The 22,062-nt window shown below is 54.7% G+C and overlaps 1 protein-coding gene across 1 annotated transcript; it reads right to left on the reverse strand.

Annotated features, from left to right (window-relative positions):
- Positions 1–12,870: 12,870 nt before the first annotated feature.
- TRIM56 (tripartite motif containing 56) lies at positions 12,871–21,296 on the reverse strand. Its single transcript, XM_032459647.1, has 4 exons — positions 21,256–21,296; positions 21,080–21,154; positions 20,126–20,237; positions 12,871–20,016 (listed from the first exon to the last, which is right to left on the reverse strand). Exon 4 carries the CDS (start codon positions 20,013–20,015, stop codon positions 17,772–17,774), a length of 2,244 nt encoding a protein of 747 aa, XP_032315538.1. The 5' UTR covers position 20,016; positions 20,126–20,237; positions 21,080–21,154; positions 21,256–21,296; the 3' UTR covers positions 12,871–17,771.
- Positions 21,297–22,062: the final 766 nt, after the last annotated feature.

Below are 22,062 nucleotides of genomic sequence, written 5' to 3' on the forward strand. Positions count from 1 at the left end.
TAACTCACAGTACTATTTCTGGCCTGGTTGCTCTCCAAACAACACAACGCCCAAAATAGCCTGTGTTTGGGCTGGGTTCTCGGTCCCTCTCGTAGGAGTGAGTGGAGGCGAGGGCTCTGTGTCAGTCTCTTCTCATTGAGGATCACAGCCCTGGGACATCCTCAGCTGGTCCAGGGTCCCTTCTCACACTGGCGCCGAGCCTGACTTCCCCCGAATCTGTTTCCAGAAGCCTCTCTTTTTCCTGCCTTCTCCAGCCTCCGCCAGCCATCTCTCCTTAAACTCCCAGAATAGTGAAACCTGCCTCCTCGAATGTGTCTGCGGTTGCTTTTTTCTCCAGTTATGTCATAGAGTTTCAGAGCAGGAGGGGTCTGAGAACCATTTAATCCACTCCTTTAAATTTGCAGGCGAGGGCTCTGAGGCCCAGAGAGGCCGTGTGATGTGTTCGAGGCCAAGTCCTGAGAATGGGAGAATGGTGCTCGTTGCCCCGGCCTGGTCAGAGCTCTGACACTTGGCTAGTTAGGAGTCTTTCGGCAAAACTTTGTGAGCCTCAGTTTTGGTGTGCGTAGGCAGGTATGTAGATAGGAATTTGCAGTTCGATAGATACCGATTCCCACCCTTCCGGGTTGTTTCGAGGATTGAATGAAATATTGTGAAATAAGTGTCTGGCATCGTCTAAGCTCTCACTCAGTGGCAGCCACTCTCCACTGGGGCAGAAGAGGACAGGAACCCAGACAGCTCGAGCTGTTAATTTTGACAAATGGCAAGCGCCTTGTTCTAGGCATTTCTTTTGACTTCCTTCAGTGATTAGCAGAGTGGATTCAAAGCCTGGGAAGCGGACTGGCTGGTTACCAGGAGAATGGCTGCCGGCGCCTCTGTCCATTTCGGGCAGATCTTCCTTATTTCACCCCGGTCCTTACAAGCTCCCACTGGCCGACTTGGCAGGCTTTAGATCCCAGGAAGATTTTCGTCTCTGGGCTGCGGGGTCACCTGTGGACCTCACTGACCTTTGACTCGTCTTGAGCCCTCCAGCCTACCAGGACAGAGGGGGGCTTGCTTTATCAAAGGTCAGAGTCTAGCTGAATATGACCTGCTCTTCTAGTCTTGGTCCTTTTGACGCATTCTCTGCCACCCACCCACCCTGTCTCTTTTTAATTCCCATGAAACACCCCATAACTCTTTAACCATCTTTCAGCATATCGCCTGTCTTACAGCCATTTCTGTTTGCTGTGGCCATCTCCTTGTCTCATTTGTCCTGATTTTTCAGAGGGAGGTAAAGGGGGAATATTCCCTGGGGTGGGGGCTCTCAGAATGTCAGTATTCCATGAGCACCAGAGACCCTCATGGACCCCAGGCAAGAAAGAGCCTATTCTCTTCGGAGAAAGAGGCAGAGGGAGTGAATGGGGCCCACGGTGACCACAAGGGGAAGTCCGGGCCAGATGGAATATGTAGATTTGTGGGGTAGGTGTGACCACATAGCATGCCAGTGTCAGCCAAGATGAGGCAGTGCAGGCCTGCTAGGCATCCCCCACCCCTGGGCCCCCTCCGGGTCAGATTCAAACCTTTCACTTCTCTTTCCCCAGGTATGTGGGTTGTCCAGCTCTGATTCACTTCTTTCCTCTTTACCAGAACTTGTTCCTCATTCCCTGCGTTCCTGAGTTTCCCTGTGTCACTTTCTCTGGACACATCTGTTTCACTTTCTCTGGACACATCTGTTTCACTTCACCCTGGCTGTTGTGTGAATCTTGGCTTCCCCAAAATGGCCACCCAGTTATGGACAATCAACGCTGGGTGGTGCGGTTCAGTGAAACACAGACTTCTCCTTTCCCTGAAGGCACATATACCCATAGTGGGACAGGAGATTAATGTACATACAATGATAAGATGAAAACTGTCTGTATGCAAAGTTGTAAGACTCTGGCTAGCAGGATGTAGGCTCGAATGTGGAGGGAAGGCTTCCCAGAGGAAGAGGGCCTGCTGCGGGGTTGTGACGGAGAAGCAGAGGGCAACATGGACGGGGTCGGTCCAGGGGATCACACAGCCCAGGATGGGGAGGGAAGAAAATGCTCCCATCCTCTCTCCACCTGTCTCCACCTCTAGGCAGAAGCCCTTTCTGCCTGAGGGAATCCCTCCCCGTCATGCTCTCTCCGTGGGCTTTTCGTGTTATAGGTCTGCTCTTTCTGGAGCCTCTTCCCATGTTCTTGAAGTAGATGTTCCTGTTCTAGTCTGGATCCTGGCTCTGGATGCAACCAGCTTACTGAGCTGGGCAGACGCCCAGAGAGATAGTGCCCCTGGGTCAGTGGGGACCTGTGGGTGGCAGAGGTCCCAGGAATGCAGCAGTCTGGTGATGTAGCAGAGATGGAATTTACCACTGGGGAGGCAGGGATGTCCCGAGTCACTGACCATTCCTTCTCCCTTACTTCCTCACCAGATGGAAGCAGAGCTTCTCTGCATGTCTCTTTATCTGAGTCACCTGGATTGCTTCAGCTGGCTTGGCAAGCAGGAAGGCAGTCGGGCTGCTGGCTTGCTTGGATGGATGGGGGGCCCAGAACCTTTACTGTGCCCCTCCGTGTAGTTTGGCGGCTGTAAGGGCTGGGGAGAGTGGTGCGGTATGTGAACGAAAGGGAGCAGGAGGACCTTAGCCTGGTCAGGGAGGTTGGGGGACGGCTGCCTTCCCTTCATCCTCCAGCTCAGCTGTTCATACAGAAGCTTCTCTGGATCTCTTCTGGGATGGGTTTGATGGGACATTCAGAGATGTAGAGGGTGAGCTCCATTGTTCCTTCAAAGAACTTGCACTGTGGTTCCTGTCCTAAGCAGCACCCTCTGCCCCTGCGGGCTGGAGGTCACACAGGAACACTTTCCCCACTGCCCACACCCACCTCCTGATCCCGGCTTTCCTGTGCCCACTCCTGTCTCAGAGCACCCAGCTCCTCCTTGCCACTGCTTCTGGCCCTGACGTCACTTGCCTTTGGAGACTTGCCTTTTCTCTCCAGGGTCCCTGTTGCTGCCTCCTCCTGGCCTCAGGCAGCCCACCCTGCTTAGGAAAGGCATCCCAAGGAGGCCCACCACCACCAGAAGATTCCCGTTCCCTTCTTGCTAAGCACAGCCGGCCCCTCAGCCCCGTACCTGCGAGTTCCACTTTCACGGTTCGACCAACCAATCACAGCTGCAGTCACTTGAATCCTGAATCCCTGGATGCGGAGCCCGCGGATACAGATACGGGTACGGGTATGGATACGGATACGGGTACGGATAAGGGTATGGATACGGAGGGCTGACGGTACTTTGCCATTTTGTACAAGGGACTTGAGCACCTGTGGGTTTTGGTATCCGTGGGGATTATGCAACCAACATCCGCAGATATCGAGAAAGGACTGTATTCAATCAGACCTGCTTACTGAGCCACATGTGGTTTCTCTCAACACATCAGGTTTCCACCGGTGTTCACCACTCTGACCAGACAGCCTGGCTCCGGTTATCCACATGGTCGTGAACAAATCATTCTCGACTCCTAGAAGCCTCAGTCTCCCTAGACAGACACCCCGGGTCTGGACATGATGCTTTCTGTAGAAAGAGGCAGATGAGCCTGAGGACTAGCAGGAGACTCTGGGCAACTTCTTTTACTCCCCAGATCCTTACTTTTCTCTTCTGCAAAACGAGGAGAATGATAGCACTTCCATAACTATGTTGTTGGGGTTTCAAAAGATGGCATGAGTGAAATGACCGACTATATCTGTCCAGAGGAAGATAGTGATCAGTAGGTTTCGGCTGACTTGAAAAGTTGAGTTCATGTGTATGTGTGTATGTGTCCTCTCTTGAGCCCCTTGGTTTCCTGAGGGTAGAGACCAGGATTCCTGTGCTAGAGGGGGGTTAGCTAATCAGATCCTTGGGTAAGGAGCCCCAGAACCTCAGCTAGGGGAGCCAGGGCACTGGGGCAAGGAAGACTCATACCTGGTGCTGGCAGGGCAGGACCAGGCTTCCTGCAGATGCTTGAAGAAGGCATTCTGACCATGTTAAGAAATTCGATCTAAAGCAGATGCTGAGAGCTGGCAGTGCCTGTTCCCAGGACTCAGAATTCTAATACAGCTTCCTCTTGAGTCCCTTGCCTGGGCGCCTTGCTGTGCCCCCTACATCTGCGCCAGGAGCTAACAGGGCTGTGTGAGTAAAGACTGATGCAGGCAGAACGAGGAACAGTTATTCACATCACAGCTCTGCCGTGGGGGGTGGGGGTGGGGTGGGGGAGGAGCTGGGCTGTTGGAGGGAGGGGAGCTGAGGTGGCAGGTGCGAGATGGCCCAGACGTGACAAGGGCTCCGGGGCCCCCTCTGCTTTGTGGCTGGAAGAGCAGGTCGGCCTGGTCTGCACTTGACGCTCGGGAATCAGACTTGGGTCCCTTCCAGGAACTGGCATGTGGGCTCAGGGCTAGCTCAGGAGAGGGGAGGCCTGAGCCGCCCCACCCCGCACTGTCCCTGTCTCCCCACAAGAAGTGCCATGAGTGGGGCAGTTGGCACACATTGGGCAGGACCACCTGCCACCTCCTCCCTCCCCGCCTACCCCAGCCCGGCGACCACACTGGAGATTAGCTCCAGTCTTGGCCTGACTGTCTGGGCTCCTTGCCTTCCTCAGAGCCAGCAGGGTCTTGCACCAAATCCAGGGAGGAATGACTTGGGAGTAGGAAGTCCAAGGTTGTAGGGTATGTCCCCATCTGTGTACAACCTCCCTGCTACAGGGGTGAGGGCTTGCCCACCCATGGCGGACATGCCACCCACAGTGGGCACACCACCCACAGGGGACACGCCACCCACAGGGGACACACCGCAGGCCCTGCAGAAGAGGCCCGAGGCTCTGACCAAGGACAAACATCAGCTCCCCACTTCCTGCCTCCACCCTGTGCTGTCCTCAGCCCCTCTCCTCTCCACGAAGGGCCAAGGTTCTGGCTGGTAGCCAGCACTGTCTGGACAAGAGGAAACCAGGATGTGAGGAATGGCGGCGATGGGAGTAACGCAGAACACTGAGTCCTCAGGAGCAGAAATTCCACCGGAAAGAAAACAAGTTACAGGGGACAGAGTCACCTTCCAGGGAGCACAGAGCAAGGAAAGGTCAGGACCTTTCTGCCCCAATCAGGTAAACAACCCTGGGAAACCCCAGCGTGAACCATCCTCCAGGTATGGGTGCTGGAGTGGATGGCCGGAGGTCTGGGTCCCTCTTTAGAGAAGCTGGGGGAAATGGTCCCTGCCCCCTTCTCTGGCCGCCTTCGGCAGGCGAGCTGCTATGGGGGGAGGAGAGGACCCCTGCCAAGGTCAGGAGAACCAAGGGCCCACCCCCAGTGATTGGAACCTTGAACTGGAATCCCAGGATCCTGGAGTTTGTTTTGGTTTGTTTTTACCAGTTCTTAGGGTGCTTCTAGGATTGAGACTGTGACTCTAGACCCCGTGAGCAAGTGATGTGAAATTGCGGGCACCTGCTACCAGAGGGTGGCTGTAGGAGGCAGGTCCTTTTATCACACTAGGAGGAGTCTACCTGACAGCTGGTCAGGGTTCCCCGAGGCCTGGAGGTTGGGTCACCTGGTGACGGGAAGCTGCAGCCGCTGGAGGAGGGTGGGGAGGAGGATGTGTGCGTTACCTTTGACCCAGTTGCTCTGTGAGGAGTTTTTGTGCACTGTTCATGACTGTGAGCTGGTTTTCTCCTGACTTTGGACTTCAGACTTGACTCGTAGATGGAAGGAGATGGGAGAGAGAAGGAGAGAAGCTGATCCAAGGCATGGAGTCAGAACATGTCTCCTTGAAAGAGCCACACTGTGAAATGTTCAGGAAGGTTCCCTGTGGGGGGTGGTCCATGAAGAACGAAGGTCACTACCGTCATTGTCATCTGCAGGCATTCCTGGAGAGCCACTTTCATTGGGTTTTCTGACCCTGGGCCATAGACAAGTGCTGGGGCTGGAGATAGGGCTCCAGCCCCGGAGGGACTCAGGGCCCCTATTCCGGAGAAAGACAGGCGTTTCTCAAGATAAGGAGTTCAAGGAAGGCTGGACCAAATGCCTCTTGAGTGATACATGAAGTCAGGCATCCAGCCAAGGAATGTCTGAGGCCTGAAGCAGGTGGGGGAAAGTCCAGGGCCTCAAACTTTGGGAGAGGGCAGAAGGGCCAGCGGGGAGCGTGGGGAGGACATGTCAGCCCGAGAAGCAGAGTCATGTGGGAAGAAGAGCCTGGCAACGAAGGACACCCAAAAGCAGGCCCGGCCAGGCAGGGGATTTGCTCCTGGGTGGGAGCCTGCCTGTCTCCCTGCTCCCCGGGCGTCGCCCACCTGCCCGGACCTGCTCTCTTACTCAGGCCCTGTGCCAGGGCTTCTGCCCCTGCGGCTGCAGGGTGGCGATGAGGCCTCCGTTATTCACAGCCTGGACCGACAGCTGGTTCCCTCGGGCACGCTCCCTCTCTCCCTGGGTGCAGCCCAGCCTGCCAGCTCACCGTTCTGCCAGGCTGGCCCCAGACCCAGACAGCCCCGGTCGTGCCAGGGTCACCAGGAGCTGGGGGCCTTGAGGGCAAAGACCTCACCCTCCTCCTGAGCAGCTCCATCTCGGGACCAGACTGTCCGGGGAAGCACGGGGCAGTTGTCTTGTTTCCAGAATCTAGCCCTCTCAGAGGAGGCAGAGTGGCCTTGGGGTCTAAGAAATTGGGGGAGAGACCCCTTCTCATTCTGAGCTCCTGCTTCAGACTCGCACTAATGGAAGCCATGCTGCCCTGGATGCACCGAGTGTCTAAAGCAACACAGTGGGGCTCAGGGGGTGCTTCTCCTCCAGACCCCCGTCTTTCAGGAAGTGACATGCCAAACTCCAGCTTCTCCTCTTCTGCCGGTGGTGGCAGCTTACTCAGGGAGACGGGGGCGGAGGTGGGAGCCAGCAGCAGAGCCCAGATGCAAAGCCCCTGACTCAGGAACTCCCTGTTATCGCTTCTGAGAATCCCAAGGGGCTCGTAGGTGAGGGGAAGAGGTGGTGTTTTGTCTAGCACAAGAGGCTGGTTTCCGGGCTGAATCAAGTCGTGGTCAGCGCAGCAGGTGGAAGGCACTGGGCTGTCCCTCCTGGCCTGGGGTGGAGGTTCCTTGCCCTCTGACACCGCTTTCCTGCGCAGCAGACTGTTGGTTCTGCAGTGTCTGGATGTGAGTGTTTGTGTATGTCGGGGTGGGCGGGGGAGACGGGGCTCTGCCAGGACCTCCCCCCCAACCCCGGCCTCCCTGAGCTTCTCACCAAGCCCAGCTCCTGAATGGGACAGAGGGACATGAACAGTGGGGGACGACAGAGGGACTTGGCAAAGCATCCATGATGGGAGCAGGGTCTGTATCTGCCACATCTGTCCCCTTCTATCCGCACCATCTGATTCCCATCCCCCCCCCATTTCTTGCCCCTGGAAAGTCCCACCTCCCCTGCTTCCCCTTCTTTTCCTATGTAAATCAACTGTCCCCAGAGCCTCCCAAAGTGCCTCAGCTTCTGCCTTTCCCCCAAAGCTTTCCCGGCCTCCTCCAGGCCACTCTAAGCTGTCTTTCCTTTGAACTTGATCCCGCTTACGATCAGACCCACACAGTCACACGTTCAGCACTGGATTATTCGTCGACTGAGTCACATGTCTTCCTTTTGTTTTCCCTACTGGATTGTACCCCGTTTAGATGTGGGCACTGTTTGGGTCTAAACTTTCCTCCTGGGTCCCTTAATACTGCCCTATGTGGGCAGGACTTGGGCCTGACAGCCAAGTACATTGAAGTTAACATTGCCTTCTGAGAATTCAATTAGGAAGAAACTCAGTTTGGGAGAGGATATTAGCCCTGTGTAGAAATTACCTAGGAGACTGTTTGTCTGTGAATATCCCAAATCCAATTAAGGAGACCTGGGTGAAACCTCAGAGGAGCAGATAAGATGGTGATTGCATTTTAGTGAAGTAACTGCATTGTCATCCGCCTGAGGGACAATGCCAGCACCGGGGAAGTTTCCTCCTCTCTACAAAGGGGGATCCAAGGAGACCCAATTGGTGCGTGGTCTCCAGGCTGTGCAGGAGAGTTGGTGCCCTGTCCTGCAAACATCAGTTGCCAGCACCCAGGACAGGTGTGTCCAGAGGTGGCAGGGATGCCTTGGACTCTCCTCCAGCCATGCAGATCAGCCAATGCCCCAGCTTGGTCCTGATCCTACACTGAAGCCACATTTTGAGACCCCTCCCCCGACCCTCCCCAAGGTGCCTGGGGATGTGGCTCTGTCTGTAAATTAACAAGCTAGCATTTTGTGTCTGTAAGCTATTCTTTGAGCACCCGATTCCTGTTGATCGGCCCCAAGATTGGTCTGTCCGGGGTGTGCATTCAGAGCAGAGAAGCAGGTGCTGGGCTGGGACAAAGCGCCACAATAAAGCTGCCTTGTCTGGGTGACCAGCCACCCTCCCCAGCTGGCCAGGTCTTCCCCTGACATTTTGCACTTGCTGTTTGCATTTGGTTACTTAGAGGCAGGGCCTAATAAATACTCTCCTAGCGGTGGACTGGGTGGTGGGTGCGTGGGTGGAAGGAAAACAGCCCAGCCTAGGTATTTTGTTTCTAAAAGGATGGGGATAAGGCCCACGGTCCCAAGGGGAGAGGGGAGGAGTGAGTGAATGGCCATGGCCTGAACATCTCCACTGGCTGAGTGCCTTTACCTCCTTTGTCTTGTTTATTTATCTGGGAGCCCCGCCCATTCATTTTACAGGTGAGGAATGGAGGTTCAGAGAGGTTCAGTAACCAGGACTCTGCTCCTTGTCTGAGCCCAGCATTTGCCCTGGGGAGGCAGACTTGGCAGCTGTAGTCCTTCGCTAAGGATTAAATGGTAGGAAATGAGCTTCAGGGAAATTCCAGTCTTGATTCTTTGATGAGGCAAAAGCTGGCACGGTACCCGGCCTGGGAACACCCTAACAGCATGTCCCCCACCCCCATGTGCTTTGCAGAGCACAGAGATACACCCCCTTCCCTCATCTAAACACCGGCCAAGATGCCCAGCCCCCATCACACAGGCAAGCCCATAGGTAGGGCGTGGCACTGCTTCCCAACATCTGGACACAGATTCTCCCTGACAGACCCCAAACCAGCTTCTCCCTCCCCTGCTGGACCACTTCAAGCTGTTGCTCAGACATCCTGGCATCCTTCTCTTCCTCTCCCACTGCCTCCCTGAGCCCTGGGATGGAAACCTATGGCACCGTGTCTCCCTGAGCTTGGCTGCACGTGTCCGCAGGACTGCAGCCTTCTCCCCCTTCCTGATGTTCTTGGGTCTGTATTCTTTTCTCCAGGGGTCACACAAGAGTGGAGAAGGGGACTGGGGAGTGAGGCAGAAGGTGAGAGGGCCTGGCTTTCCCTGCCCGGGCCCTGCAGAGCTGGCCTGGAGAGGGGACAGTGTCTTGGAGCCCTGGTGCTTTGAGGTGGGCAGGGCCCTCGCTCTGTTCTAGCACAGCTTCCAGCAGCAGGGAACCCACAGTAAAGTGACTTGGGGAGTTCCCTGGGCCTGGGGCTGGGAGCCTCCCATGCAGTCTGCCAGGAAAAGTCTTCCCAGCTGAGAAGAAGCTGCATTTCGGGGCAGAGATACCTTTGAGGGGGTGAAATGGGGCCGTGTGGAAAGTTAGTGGGAAGGAAGAGAAAGAAAAAAAAAAAAACCTCACCCAGGAAAGATGGAGTGGGGAAGGCCTTGTGCACAGCAGCTCGCCAGGGAGTGGTGGAGAGCTGGCCCCAGGCCAGTCAGGGCGGTGTTGGCCTCTGCCCAGCTCTGTGCCCAGCTCCTGGTGATGCTGCTCCGGTTACATAATCCCTTTAACCCCACCATCCTCATCTTTAAACCAGGGATGAGAGTAACATCTACCTCCTAAAACTGCCTAGGGCATGACATGAGATAATATATGTAAATTATGTAACAGATGGAGAGGGTCCTGGTGCGGAGTAAATGTTCCAGAGATGCCATTCCTTTGTTTCATTCAGTGTCTGCTATATCCTAGGCACCATTCTACTGGTGGAGGATGTATTAATGCACAAAATGGGCAAAAATGCCCCATCCTAGGGCTTTCATTCTACCTGGGGTGGAAACTAGGGGAGAAGACAGACGATAAACCATAATGAAATGAATAGCTCAATGAAACTGTTATGTCAGAAGGTTAAAGTGCTCTGGAACAAAGGAGAAGCACAGCGGAGCGAGGTTACTATCTTTTCTTTCCAGAATTTGGATAACTTCACTCTTACTCACACTCCCTTCTAAGGAAAAGGGATAAACCCGTTTTGCTCCCGGGCCTGCCCGGGCGAGAGTTTCCAGCTCCTCCCAGTGTTACATCCGACATGAGTTTTAGGGCAAATTCCCTCATTTGTTCTTTTCACTAACAGATGTTTACAGAACATCTGGTCATGCAGTGTTCTGTGTGAATCAGATGTTCTTGTCCTGAAGGGCTTTGCAGGTGAGGGAAGAGGTGCGTGTGAATAATCTAGGTGAGAAAGTGGTCCGGGCGGGGAGAAGCGTGTCTGTACGCCCTGCACGTTGACCTCTGGACTTGGTGCCCTGGCTCCTCACTGGGTTCGGAGACTGTTTCAAGTCACCTTGCCTTGGCTCTTTTCTTCTGGTGGGTTTGATACAAGAAAAGTGGGGCGTGAGAGGATGGCTGTGTCCCAGGTCCCAGGCGAGTCCCTGGGATGCCCCATCAAGTGAGGGTCCTTGGCTTCGCACAGGAACGAATTTAAGAGGGAGCCATAGTAGAGTGAAGGTAGATTTATTCAGAGAGATACGTACTCCATAGACAGAGTGTGGACCATCTTAGAAAGCCAGAGAGAGTGACCACGAAGTTAGTTTTTGTGGGCTGAGTAACTTCATACGCTAACAAGTGAGAGGATTATTCCAACTACTTTGGGAAAGGGGCTGAGATTCCCAGGAATTGGGCCATCCCCCACTTTTTGACCTTTTATGGCCAGCCTCAGAACTGCAATGGCGCCTGTTTGGAGTGCCATTTACCATACTAATATATTACAGTGAGCATATAATGAAGCTTAAGGTTTACTGGAGGTCAAATCTCCTGCCACCCTGGGCCCCAGGGTCTACTGGGAGTTGAATTTTCTGCCATCTTGGTGTCATTCTTTTAATGGTTGTGCCCTGCCCCTTCCCTCCTGTCTCAGCTTGACAGACTGTCCATACCTTAGTGGTCAGGGAAGAGAAAAGACACTGCTCCTTCTGATGGGGGAGAGACACTGTCTGAGTTGGCCCTGGAGCAATATCAAGACCCTCAAGCCCCAGTCCCCTGACCCCAGTGGTGAGGAGGAATGGCTGGGCGCTTGACCATTTGCCCAGTCAAGCGCCCAGCCTGTGGCATGCCCCTACTTCCCCACCCCTACTGTGTGGCCTCTGTTGCCCTTGCTCGAAGGCAGCCTGACCCTGGCAGGGTGGTGGAGGGGAGAGAGGCCTGGGGAGTCTGTGGCCATGGCAACTTGCTTCTGATCCCACAGCTGCGAGCAAAGGCGGTGGGCCCGGTGCCTCTAGGGCTGTGACTTCTCCAGTGCAAAGGTGGAGGGGCCCAGGTTTGAAGGAGGAGGCTTGGCCACATGGCTGGGAACCGAGGCCATGTGTGTGTCTGACCACAGGAGCAGACGCTCCACCTTGGGGTTTGGAGCTGGAACAGGCCGTCCTCCCCACAGTCCCCGCTCACAAGGACCCCGCAGTGTCTCCTGCGCCCGGCCCCCTCAGCTGCTGAGTCACACTCCCCAGGGTTCACCAAGGCGCTGGGCCAGAGCCGGGCTGAGTCATTAGATGATGAATTGTGGAATTTTTATTCAGGCTGTCACCACAGCGGCGGTGGGCCCTGATCCCCACCCCCTACTTCCCCACCGAGCAGCTCAAAACATTCTCTTGTCACTTGTCATCCCTTCTCCATCTTGGGGGGCTCTGGCAGGGAGCACAAGATGGTGGTGGGGTGCGTGGGGCATCCCTGAGCTTCCCTGCCTGTGTCTAGATTCCGGACCTGTTAGAGGGATGGATGGGGCCTGGCTGTGAGCTCAGCGAAGAACCTCAGATCTCATTTCGTTTGGCTCTCTCGTTGATGACTGAGGAAACAGAGGCTCAGGATTCAGAGGCGGTTGGAAGGGCAGCTTTGGAGTCAGAATCATATCTATTTCTAACAAGCAAACCGAGGCTTCACTGCCTGTAGCATAATGCTAACGGTGCTGGCTTCGTAGGCCAGGAGGCTTCCGGAAGCCGATGGGTGTGAAGCACGGGTGGGCGGCACTTGATGACTGTTATTTGATCCTGTATCTGATGGGGAGGCCAGAGGCTGAGTGAATTAGAAATAAGGACCTGAGGTCTGAGTCCTTCCTGCTCAGGACTCAGAGGGGAAGTTCAGGAACTCCTTGAAGTCTCCTTTGGAGACCAGGTCAGAGGGCATGGGTTTGGCCAGTAGGCAGACAATCCTAAAGCCTGGGTACCTCCCAGCCCTGCAGGGGTCACCGTGGGATCACAAATGCGGGTGCAGGTGCTTGTTTGGTTCTCCCAAACCAGAACACAAGCAGAAACCACTGGTGGGCCCAGCCGCCCTGACTTCCTCACCCACCTCCTTCATACACACCTCCAAGCAGGCCTGCGGGGCCAGAGAGCCTGCTGACTCCCTCCCACCAAACGTGAGCCTGGAAGGTGCACACCTCTGCCCAGAGAGCCCCTCTGTCCTACAGGCCAGAGTGGCCAAGGAGGAGGGCTGGGACCACAGACGGTGACTATGCCGGTCATCATGCTCCTGAAATGTCCCCAAGGACTCTGTGTAGCGCCTTTGGAGCTATGACAGGGATGGCAGGCTCTGTAGGCCTCCACTTCCTGGGCCTGGGTGCTGACTGTTTCCCATACCCATCAACCATCCGAGAAAAGGTTCAAGTTTTTCCAAAGAATTTATTAAGAAACAGGAAGAAGATATAAAGCACACAATCAAAGGAATGAAAGAGTTTACAGCCCAGATTCTTCGGCCCCTAGGGACTGAGAAAAATCTGCCTGGCTGACACCGTGGTACTGAGGCCCTGATTCCTTTTTCAACCCCATTTCTCTTGGTTGCTAAGGCAACCTGTTTAAAATTAATTGGAAGACAAGTCAGATTGCCTTCTAAAACCTCCCCAAACCTGCTTCCTAACTGCCTCCTTACATACGGCCCTCTTCGGCCTAGTCCCAAAGGTCCCTCACCCAGGCTTCAGGGGAAGTCGGCTGACCCTGCGGTGCCTTCCCCACCCCTCCAATCACTCTGTGGTCTCTAGACCTATTTTTGATCTTGTTCTGATCCACTTAATTAAACTACATTCATGAACCAGTTGGGAAAGCTGGTTCTGCTAGCTTTGGTCAAGTTACCTATTTTCCTAAGCCTGCATCTGAACTTGACCTTTCTCCTGTTTGGGCTATCTTCTTGAGCAGTCTCTCTGGCAGCTCCCTGCCCCCTCTAGTCCAAGACTGCTTTCTCCCCCAGACAGAACTCTGTACCCCCATCCGATCTCCCATTTAATGCATGGTATAGCTGTAGTTCTCAGCTGACCTGCCCAGGAGGGATGGCCTAACACCTTGATCTTGGCTCCTACTTACCGAACCTTGCCCAGCTCAGATCACCAACCTCATCAACTTCCTCGGAATCTTTCTGACTTCTCTCTTGGATGTCTGCCTTTTTTGAATATTGTCTCTGGAGATTTATTATATGACATGGCTTTATAGATACAGTAATAATGACTACAGCAAAAGGAGAGTTATTCCCTCCCAAATTATATTTTCTCTCAAATATCAAAAGATTGGGCCACTCTTGCTGTTTCGAACGTCTCCATGCCTCTGGTTATCAGGCCTTCATTAGTACAGCCTGATTCTCTGCTGGAATAGCACTGACCCTTAGCAAGGTGCCCATTGGTCCCTTCTGTTCCTGTGGTCACTGTTGTGTCTTACAAATGGCTTCTCCAAATAACTGCTGGAAAGCGAAACAGCCTCCTCCAAAGGAGAAGCAGGTAGTAACTCTGCCCAGACATTCCTGAGCTTTCCCCTCATAATACACGCACAGAACATCCCCATTCGCGCTTACCCTGATGGAAGACTAGTAAGTCAGTACAAGTCGGTTAAACTTTTCCCTAACCAAGACCTCAGATTTGAGCTTTATGATATACAAAAGACACCCACTGCTCACAACAACCCTGCGAGGTGGGCATGCTGGATATTATCTTCCCTATTTTACTGACGTAGAAAAAGACGTTCAGAGAGGTTAGTGAGCTAGACCAAGACCACAAAGCTAGTTAGTGGAAGAGCCAGCACTCAACCCAGGTCTCTGCTGCCTCAATCACTTTCCTTTTTCCGGCACAAAGAATATGAACGGGGTTCTCCGCTCTTTCTCTCTACCTGAAAGGCACCCTCCTTTCACCAGTACGTGCACAAACTGGAAAGTTCCAAACAGGAAAAGGAATGATCGATCGCGTTAATTGCCATGGTCCACGGCGGCATGGGGGTGGAGGGGTGTTGTCTCTTTCACGATGTTCCTGATTTCTTAACACCTGTAGCTGAACCAAGAACTCTCTCTCTCTGCGCTGAGTGGTGCTTTTTTCAGGATGCATTCGGATTCCTGGGTCACAGCTGAGGTGCTGGGGATTTCAACTCCAAATTATGCTCAATGCTGTACTTCCCATCCACTTCACATTTGCCACGGGTGCCTTCCCACCCCTACCCTCCCACAAAGAAAATTCAGTATTTCTGTCAATTGTCTGATGCTCAGCTTCCCAGGATTCTCATAGCGTCCTGGAGAGCCCTGTGTCTCCTGCATCTTTAGAGCATCTGTGGGATTCTCTTCCTGCGTGCAGGTGATGCTTCCCTTCTGAAGTTCTCTATTCCTGCTTTGCCTCCTAGGTGAGCCACTTGGCTGGAGCTGTTCCACCAGCCAGGCCCTCTGCATAAGATTCCTGTGCAGCTCTGCAAATCTGTTGCTCCAACCTGAAAGCATATGATCCCCTAGAGGCCAGCACCTCCCAGGACCCGCTCCGCACACATTAGCAGGTCCCCCTCCCCACCATCTCATCTCTTTTGTGACTCAGAGCTGAGCCACCCTCCTGGAGGCTAGAGTAGTCTGTGTCCACAGTGCCCCCTACTGGATATTTCCCATAAGCCAAGGTTTTGGACGATTCAGTTGGTCCCATCTGATTTCTAGATATCAATTCATTCCACAGACATTACTGAGCACTTACTAGACGCCATCACTGCTGACTCTGCGGAGAGAGCTGCAAAGAAGACAGACACAGCACCCCACTCGTGTAACTCATTCTATACCAGCTGGTTCCACAGAACCAGCTCTTGATTTCCAGTTGTCCTGAATTAGCTGGTGAACCCAACAAGACCTTCCCCACCTCTGGACCCTCCACAATGACCAATCACCGGAGGGGACCGCCTGACCTCTGCATACCTTCCCCAGGCAAATTCCTCAGCCAGTCACCAGACAGGCCCCTGCTCTGATGACCCTTCCCACTCCTACCCCTCCTCCAACAGAACCGTCTCTCCTGACTCATGTATTCATTCGCAAGGCCAGTGGTTATTCTTGAATATCACTTTTTTGAAAAAAAATTTTGAGTATCATCTATAGAGGTACACTTTTCTGACGTAAATATTCAGGTACATATGTTATTTAATGGACAATAATAACTAGTAGAAATGTGCATATATGAATACCAGGAAATAAGTCAAACAGAATCCAATCTCCCCACTCACTGACTATTTACATATTTTCAACCTATTTCCACCTGGGAACTATTCAGGTATACTTTACCCTGTAGCTAACCTTATGGGATCATAAATCCAAAATATATTTTTTTTAAACCTATGATTGCATCATATAACATCATACCCTTCTAAATAGTTCTCATAGTTGTCATACACGAAGGCAGTACCTCACTGTCGTGCTAGACCACAATCTACTTGGCAATACCCCCAAGCTGAGCCGTTTCCTGTCAATGACTATAATATATAGAGTGGCCACAAATATCTATGGGCAAATACTATTTTTCTCTTGACTTATTTTCCCAGAAAGTATTCCCCAAAGAGAGATAACTTTATCTTACAATCATTTTTTTTTTTGACTCTTGTCAAGTACTGCCAAACTTCTCCAGGAAGCATCGTTTTATAGCGCCAGGAGTCTGTTTCCCCACGACATCGTTTTAAAAACATATTTTTAACCAATGCAAGGGATTGATTTTATTTTATTTTTTATTTTATGTGTCCTGGCCTGCGTGTGTTCCTCCTGGGTGCACAGCTCATTTGTCCCTTTGACCGAGTAAATCTCTTTAGTCACTGCATATGTTGGAGACTCAGCTCTCCCTCAGATCAACTCTACGTAATATCCTCATCTTAGTGATTTTCCTTTCATGTTCATTGTTCTTTGCTGTGCATACATTTCAAATTTTTATATAACTGAATTTGCTGCCCCCTACCCCCAACACTGATGATTTCCCCTTTCGCTTCATTAGACAATCAATAACCTCCCTGGAAAAGGATTTTCTTTTCCCTACACCTAATGTCCTGTGCTTTCCATCTGGACTTGTCCAAAATCTCTCTGGTTCCCATGAACGCTCATTGTTCATGATCCTTACATGAAGATTCCCTTTGGTCATCTCCTGACAGTCCCTGGATAAACGTGTCCACCTCAGTTCCACCGTTGCCCCAGCCCGTGCAAAGGGCCGGTGGTCATGGCTCACTGCTGACTGGATCCCTCCCTGCGGTTTTCACTGCTCCACCCATCCCAGCCCCACTACCAACTTCTCGGGTTTTCCATCTGGTTTGGCCCTGTAATCCCACACCTGGCCTCTAAGCTTAGATGTTTTCCACACCAAAAAATGGCAGTAATAACAAATGCCCTCACCCTTTAATTCAGCCAAGTGAAGGCCAAACTTTCTCGAAAGGAATTATGCTGGAAAACTAAAGGGAAATAAAAATAAACTCCAGGAAGTGACATCAAAACGGAAGAGATTTTACATCCTACATAGATCTTGCCTCCGATTGGCTTGGAGGTGGGAGGGGAGCTGGAGGGTAAGATCCAGTGTCTCCCCATCTCTAATACTCAGAACCCTGTGTTTTAGGCTCCAGCCCAACTGGGTTCTGTCTTCTGGGAGCACATTCTCTTCATGGACTTCAAGGTAAACACCTATTGGCTTTGACTGGTGTCTGTACTTGGCCCCCCACAAAGCCCACCCTGTACTTCCCTGGGGAGCACCATTATCAGAGGTACCTCTACTTCCTGGCTGCAGCTGGTGGGAGACGCCATTTATGGCCATTTCAAAAACCCAGGCCTCTTCTGACCTGGTGGGTCCCTGTTCCAGTCTGAGGGGAGCCAGGTTCTCAGCTCCCTTCCAGAAAGCACATCCTTGACAGACCCTGAGCCCTTCTTGGCTCAAAGGATTCCTTCCACCCGCCTCCTCAAGTCTCCCCCTGGCTCCTCCATCAGGAATGGTCGTGCAGAAAGAAAATCAGGCCTAGCTTACAAATCTCAGAAACCTAGACTCTACAGCGGCGGCAGCAGCAGTCACCCACAGAAAGCAAGAGGGTGGTCAACACCAAGAAACCCTTCAACCCCTCCTCCTCTGCTTCTGAGGGTTTTGGTCACGCCACCCGCCTTGGTCCCTATTCCTGCACACCTGCAGAGGGGTTTGGCATTTCACGTGGAAAAGTTGCCACCCTCTGCCCACTGGGAAAATGCCCTTAGCAGAAGCCCTGCCTCCCTTCTCCTGCCCCAGTCCCGCCCCAGTCCCGCCCCAGTCCCGCCCCAGTTCTAGCCCTTTAACTGTCAAGAGGGCGGACCCGGAAGACGTGGATGGTCCCATTACTGAGGGACACGACCAGATATCTGCCGTCCACCATGGTGGTCACCCGGGGCTTTTCCAGGCCGTGATAGGCCGTCAGAAAGTCGCCGAGCAGTGACCCCTTCGGATCGAGGATCACTACCTTGTTGACCTCGCGAAGGGTCAGAAAGATGTAGCCCTTCTTATCTACAGACACAGAGCCTGGCTGGCAGCCGTGCAGGCCTGGCCCCCGGTACTCCCCGATCACCTGACCCAGCCCATCACAGACCACCAAGCTATTCTGCTGCCAATCTGACCCCACAAAATTGCCCTGGGGGCTGGTGGTCAGGAACACCAGCGCCCGCAGGCCCCGGTTGGCCTTGCCCCCAGGGATAAACCGGGTGGCCAGGCTGCCTTCCATGTTATATACCTCCACGTGGCCCGACACGCTGACAGCCACTCGGTCCCCGCTTGGCATGGCAGCCACGGCGTGGCTGGCCTGAGAGAGGCTCAGCGCCCGGCGCCACTGCACCTCACCCTCAGGGCTGATGAGATAGAGTCGCGCACCGGCTGAAAAGGCCACGGCGTCCCGCAGGGCAGCCACACTGCACGGGGAGCAGCCCTCGGGGACGGGCACCGCGCCCTTGTAGTCGCCATTGAGGGAAAAGCGCTTCAGGGCTCTGTTCTGCTCGTCTGCCACCAGTATCTCCCGGGGGCCAAACGGACAGAGCCCAGTGATCCGGGGAGACCGCTTGTCTCCCGGCATCCGCGTGGGGAAGCTGCAGAAGAAGATGGGCCTGGGGAGGAGGCCGGAGCCCTCCAGGTTTGGCCCGGGTGCTGGGCTGGGCTCCCGGGAAACTGACTTGAACCTGCCTTTGAATTTCCTCTTCTTGTTGGATCTGCCACCCCTTGGTATCTGCGCTCCTCCGTCTTCTTGGGGTGTCTGGGCTCTGTCCTCTTTGGGGGTCTGGGCTCCATCTTCTTGGGGAGACTCGGCTCTCTCCACCTTTAGGATCTGAACTCCATTTTCTTGGGGTGTCTGGGCCCCATCTCTACTCTGGGGCTGGGTTTCATCGCCAACCTGGCTTCCAGCTCCATCTTTCTTGCTGTCCTTTTGGGACTGCTGCTCCTCAAACGAGAGCCTGAGCAGGTGGCAGTTCTCGTCCAGGAGCCCAGGATGGAGCTCCAGCCGGGGCAGCAGGCAGGGGGCTGGCCCAGGCAGCCAGGGACAACCCTGCAGCTGCCGGAGCCTCTGGGCAATCGCCCCCTCCAGTGAGAGTATCTCAGCCTCGCGACCCAGGCCGAGCACCCGACGGGCGAAGGTGGCCGCCTCCCTGGCCACTTGCTCCTGGCCCTCCAGCTCCCTCAGCCTCTCCCGAGCAGCCTCCTCGGCAGCCTCCACATGGGCCCGGAGCTGCCCCAGCACCTCCTGCTTCTGGGCCAGGAGGGCCCGGAGGACCCCTTCAGCTGCCTCCTCCACCTGTGTCCCCACCCTGGCTGCCTGCTCCCGCAGCTGGGCCAAGGCTTCCTTTTCCATCATCCGAGTGGCCTCAAGCTCGGCCAGGTTGTTGTCCACACCGGCCAGTAGCTCCTCGAGGCCTGGCCTCCGGGCACGCACAGCCTCGGCCAGGGGCAGGCAGGGGTGGTCCAGGTGGGGGTCCAGGCGGCACTCTCGGCACAGCAGCTGGGAGCAGGGCTGGCACAGGAAGCGCAGAGCCTCCCCCGGGTGCTGGGGACACTGGGCCGCCTGGCGCTCCCGGGCCTCCTCGTCGTAAAACCCCGCCCTGTAGCCCACCAAGTCCACCACCCGGTGGGTGTGGGTCTGCCGGGTGCAGCGGTGCCCGTCAGCACAAGCCTGGCACAGGTCGTCAGCGCAGTCCAGGCACCGGGCTGTGGCTGGCCCCCCTGCGCTGGTGCCTCCCATCAGGGGACACAGCGCGCAGGCCGGTTTCCCTGCGCACAGGTCTCCATCGGCCCGGGCCTTCACCAAATCCAGGAGCCCATTGACAAAAAAGTTGGTCTTGAAGGCGGCCACACCCGTGGGTGGCACAGGTACGGACTCACGGCACTCAGGGCATCGGAGGTGGCCACCCTCAGCCAGCTGGGCCAGGCAGTCCTGGCAGTAGGTGTGCAGGCAGGGCAAAGTCTTGGGCACCTGCAGCTGCTCCAGGCAGATTTTACAGGCCAGGAAGTCGCTGTTCAGGGCTTCCAGCAGGGAGGGCGAGGAGCCCTGGGAAACCATTCTGCAAGGGAAGAGTCAGGGTCAGAAGGCAGAGGACACCCCCACGGTGCCTCCAGCCTGCCCTCCCACCTCTCCCCCTTCCTCCAGCCCCGCCAGGTCTGGGGTCTCACCTGAATGGCCAGGAATTTGCTTCTGGTCTCTTGAGCTAAAGAGCTGCCTCTCTCCTCCCTGCATACATTCAGCAAATGTGAAGAAGTAAAGGCTGTTTTCAAAAGTCAGGTCCTGCGAGAAAGAACAAGACCAAGAAGCCCAGCCTCAGAGAGCTGATGGTGGAATGACCAGCGCCCCGGCTGAAGGCCTTGTGGCGCGAGCCCCGTGTGAATAGACCCTGGGGTCCTGCTGGTGGGGGAATGCTGGGTGGGGGCCGGGCAGAGGGGACACAGCCGACCGTGCAGGTGGGCGGAGTTGCTTTGACTCCTGGCAGGTGGAAAGTACGAGGGGCCCCAGTTCCCGGCGCCCCAATCCTCACAGCCCCTACACCTGCCTCCTAGACACTGGCAGCAGCTTCTCGGGGAGTGGGGGCCCCACGTCCTGCCCGACTGTCCTGAAATGGGTTTTGGAGCAGAAGGAAGGAGATCTGAGGGAAAGAGGCTGCCCTGCGCTTTTCTTCCAGCTCCTCAAACTCAGGGTCACTGCAGCCTGTTCCCCAGCTCCTCGGGCCCTTTTCTTTCAGCCTTTCCTGCTGCAGGAGGCCTCCTGCTCTCCTAGAAACCTCTGGAGGGTCGGAGTCACGTGAGGAGTGTCTGTGAATGCCCCCAGCTCCCAGCACAGTGGCTGTGAAACACTTGATAAAGAGACTTGGAGGATTTCTCCCAAACTTCCAGGAAGCAGGGGCTGGGAGGGGAGCTCAAAGAGTGGGTGGGTGGGGGCTTCCAGGGAGGCCTCGGCTCTCCGGCCTGAGGGGTAAGGCCCGGGGCGGCCGGGGTGCTCAGGCCCAGCCTCTCCTCCCCTCCTGCCTTCTGAGTCCCTCTCCCCCCTCCCTTCCTCTTCCTCCCGCTCTCTCCCTTCCCCCGCTCCCTCCAGTTCAGTTCTCACTTCAGCGGCCCCCAATCCCCAATCCTTACCTAGCCAGAGCTGACCTTGGGCTCCAGGGCCGGACTGGGGGGCCCTGAGGTCCGGAAGCCACTGTTGCTGGGTCCCTGAAAGAGAAACAAAACTGAAACTAATTGTACTTCTGCAACTTCCGTCCCAGGCCCGGGACGCCGACTTGCACAGCCGCAGGCCCCGCCTTCTTCCCTACCCCAGCCTGGACCTCTTCCTCGGGGCCTCCACCCCCAGCAGGGCACAGCCCCCCACCAGCCGCCTCCTCCAGGGCTCCCGGGCCAGGTCAGCTTTCACAGCTGGAGTCACCGAGATCAGCCTGTCAATTTGAGCCTCAGGATTCTCGCAGCCTGCTAAGTGTGTTTATTGAAGTGTGTTTGTCGCAGGCACAGGGGAGGTGCCCCAGGGTATGTCCTCTGAGGGAAGAAATGAGAGATCATCATCAGTGATTCAGAGACGGAGCTTAACTGCAGCCCCGTCCTCAGGGGAAGGTCCCAGTGCTGCAACATATCTGCAAATCCAGCCCTAGGGGAGGCCCTTCGTGCCATAAATTTCTGCTGAGATACGGGGCTGTAGGAACCAGATAAGGGACCTCAAACTGAGAGGTCAGCAAAGGCTTCCTGGAGGAGGCGTCATCTGAGATGAGAAGAACACAGGGAAGAGCATTCCGGGAATCGGAAACAGCAAGTCCATGGAATGAAATACCATGACTCTCCTGGGGGCTCCAGTTAATTCAGGATGGGGGAACGGGACATGTGGGTGGTAGCAGATGGGGTGATAGAAGGAGGCAGTGGTCAGATCATACAGGGCCTTATGTTCTATACGAAGGAGTCTGAGTTTTATCCAAAAAAGCCAAAAGAAACCATAGAAGGATATTTTCCCCAACATCTTATGAAAATTTTGAAGCACAAAGGCATCGAAAGAATTGCAGTGAACACTCATATACCTACCACTTAGATTCTACACTTACTATAGGTGATTCATCACGTATCTATGTACAACTCCC

Source organism: Camelus ferus, chromosome 18, assembly GCF_009834535.1.
Source record: "Camelus ferus isolate YT-003-E chromosome 18, BCGSAC_Cfer_1.0, whole genome shotgun sequence".
Taxonomy (NCBI): domain Eukaryota; kingdom Metazoa; phylum Chordata; class Mammalia; order Artiodactyla; family Camelidae; genus Camelus; species Camelus ferus.

Excerpts from the sequence above, each read along its gene's own strand:
- TRIM56 (XM_032459647.1), bottom strand. The coding sequence starts at position 20,015 with ATGGTTTCCCAGGGCTCCTCGCCCTCCCTGCTGGAAGCCCTGAACAGC.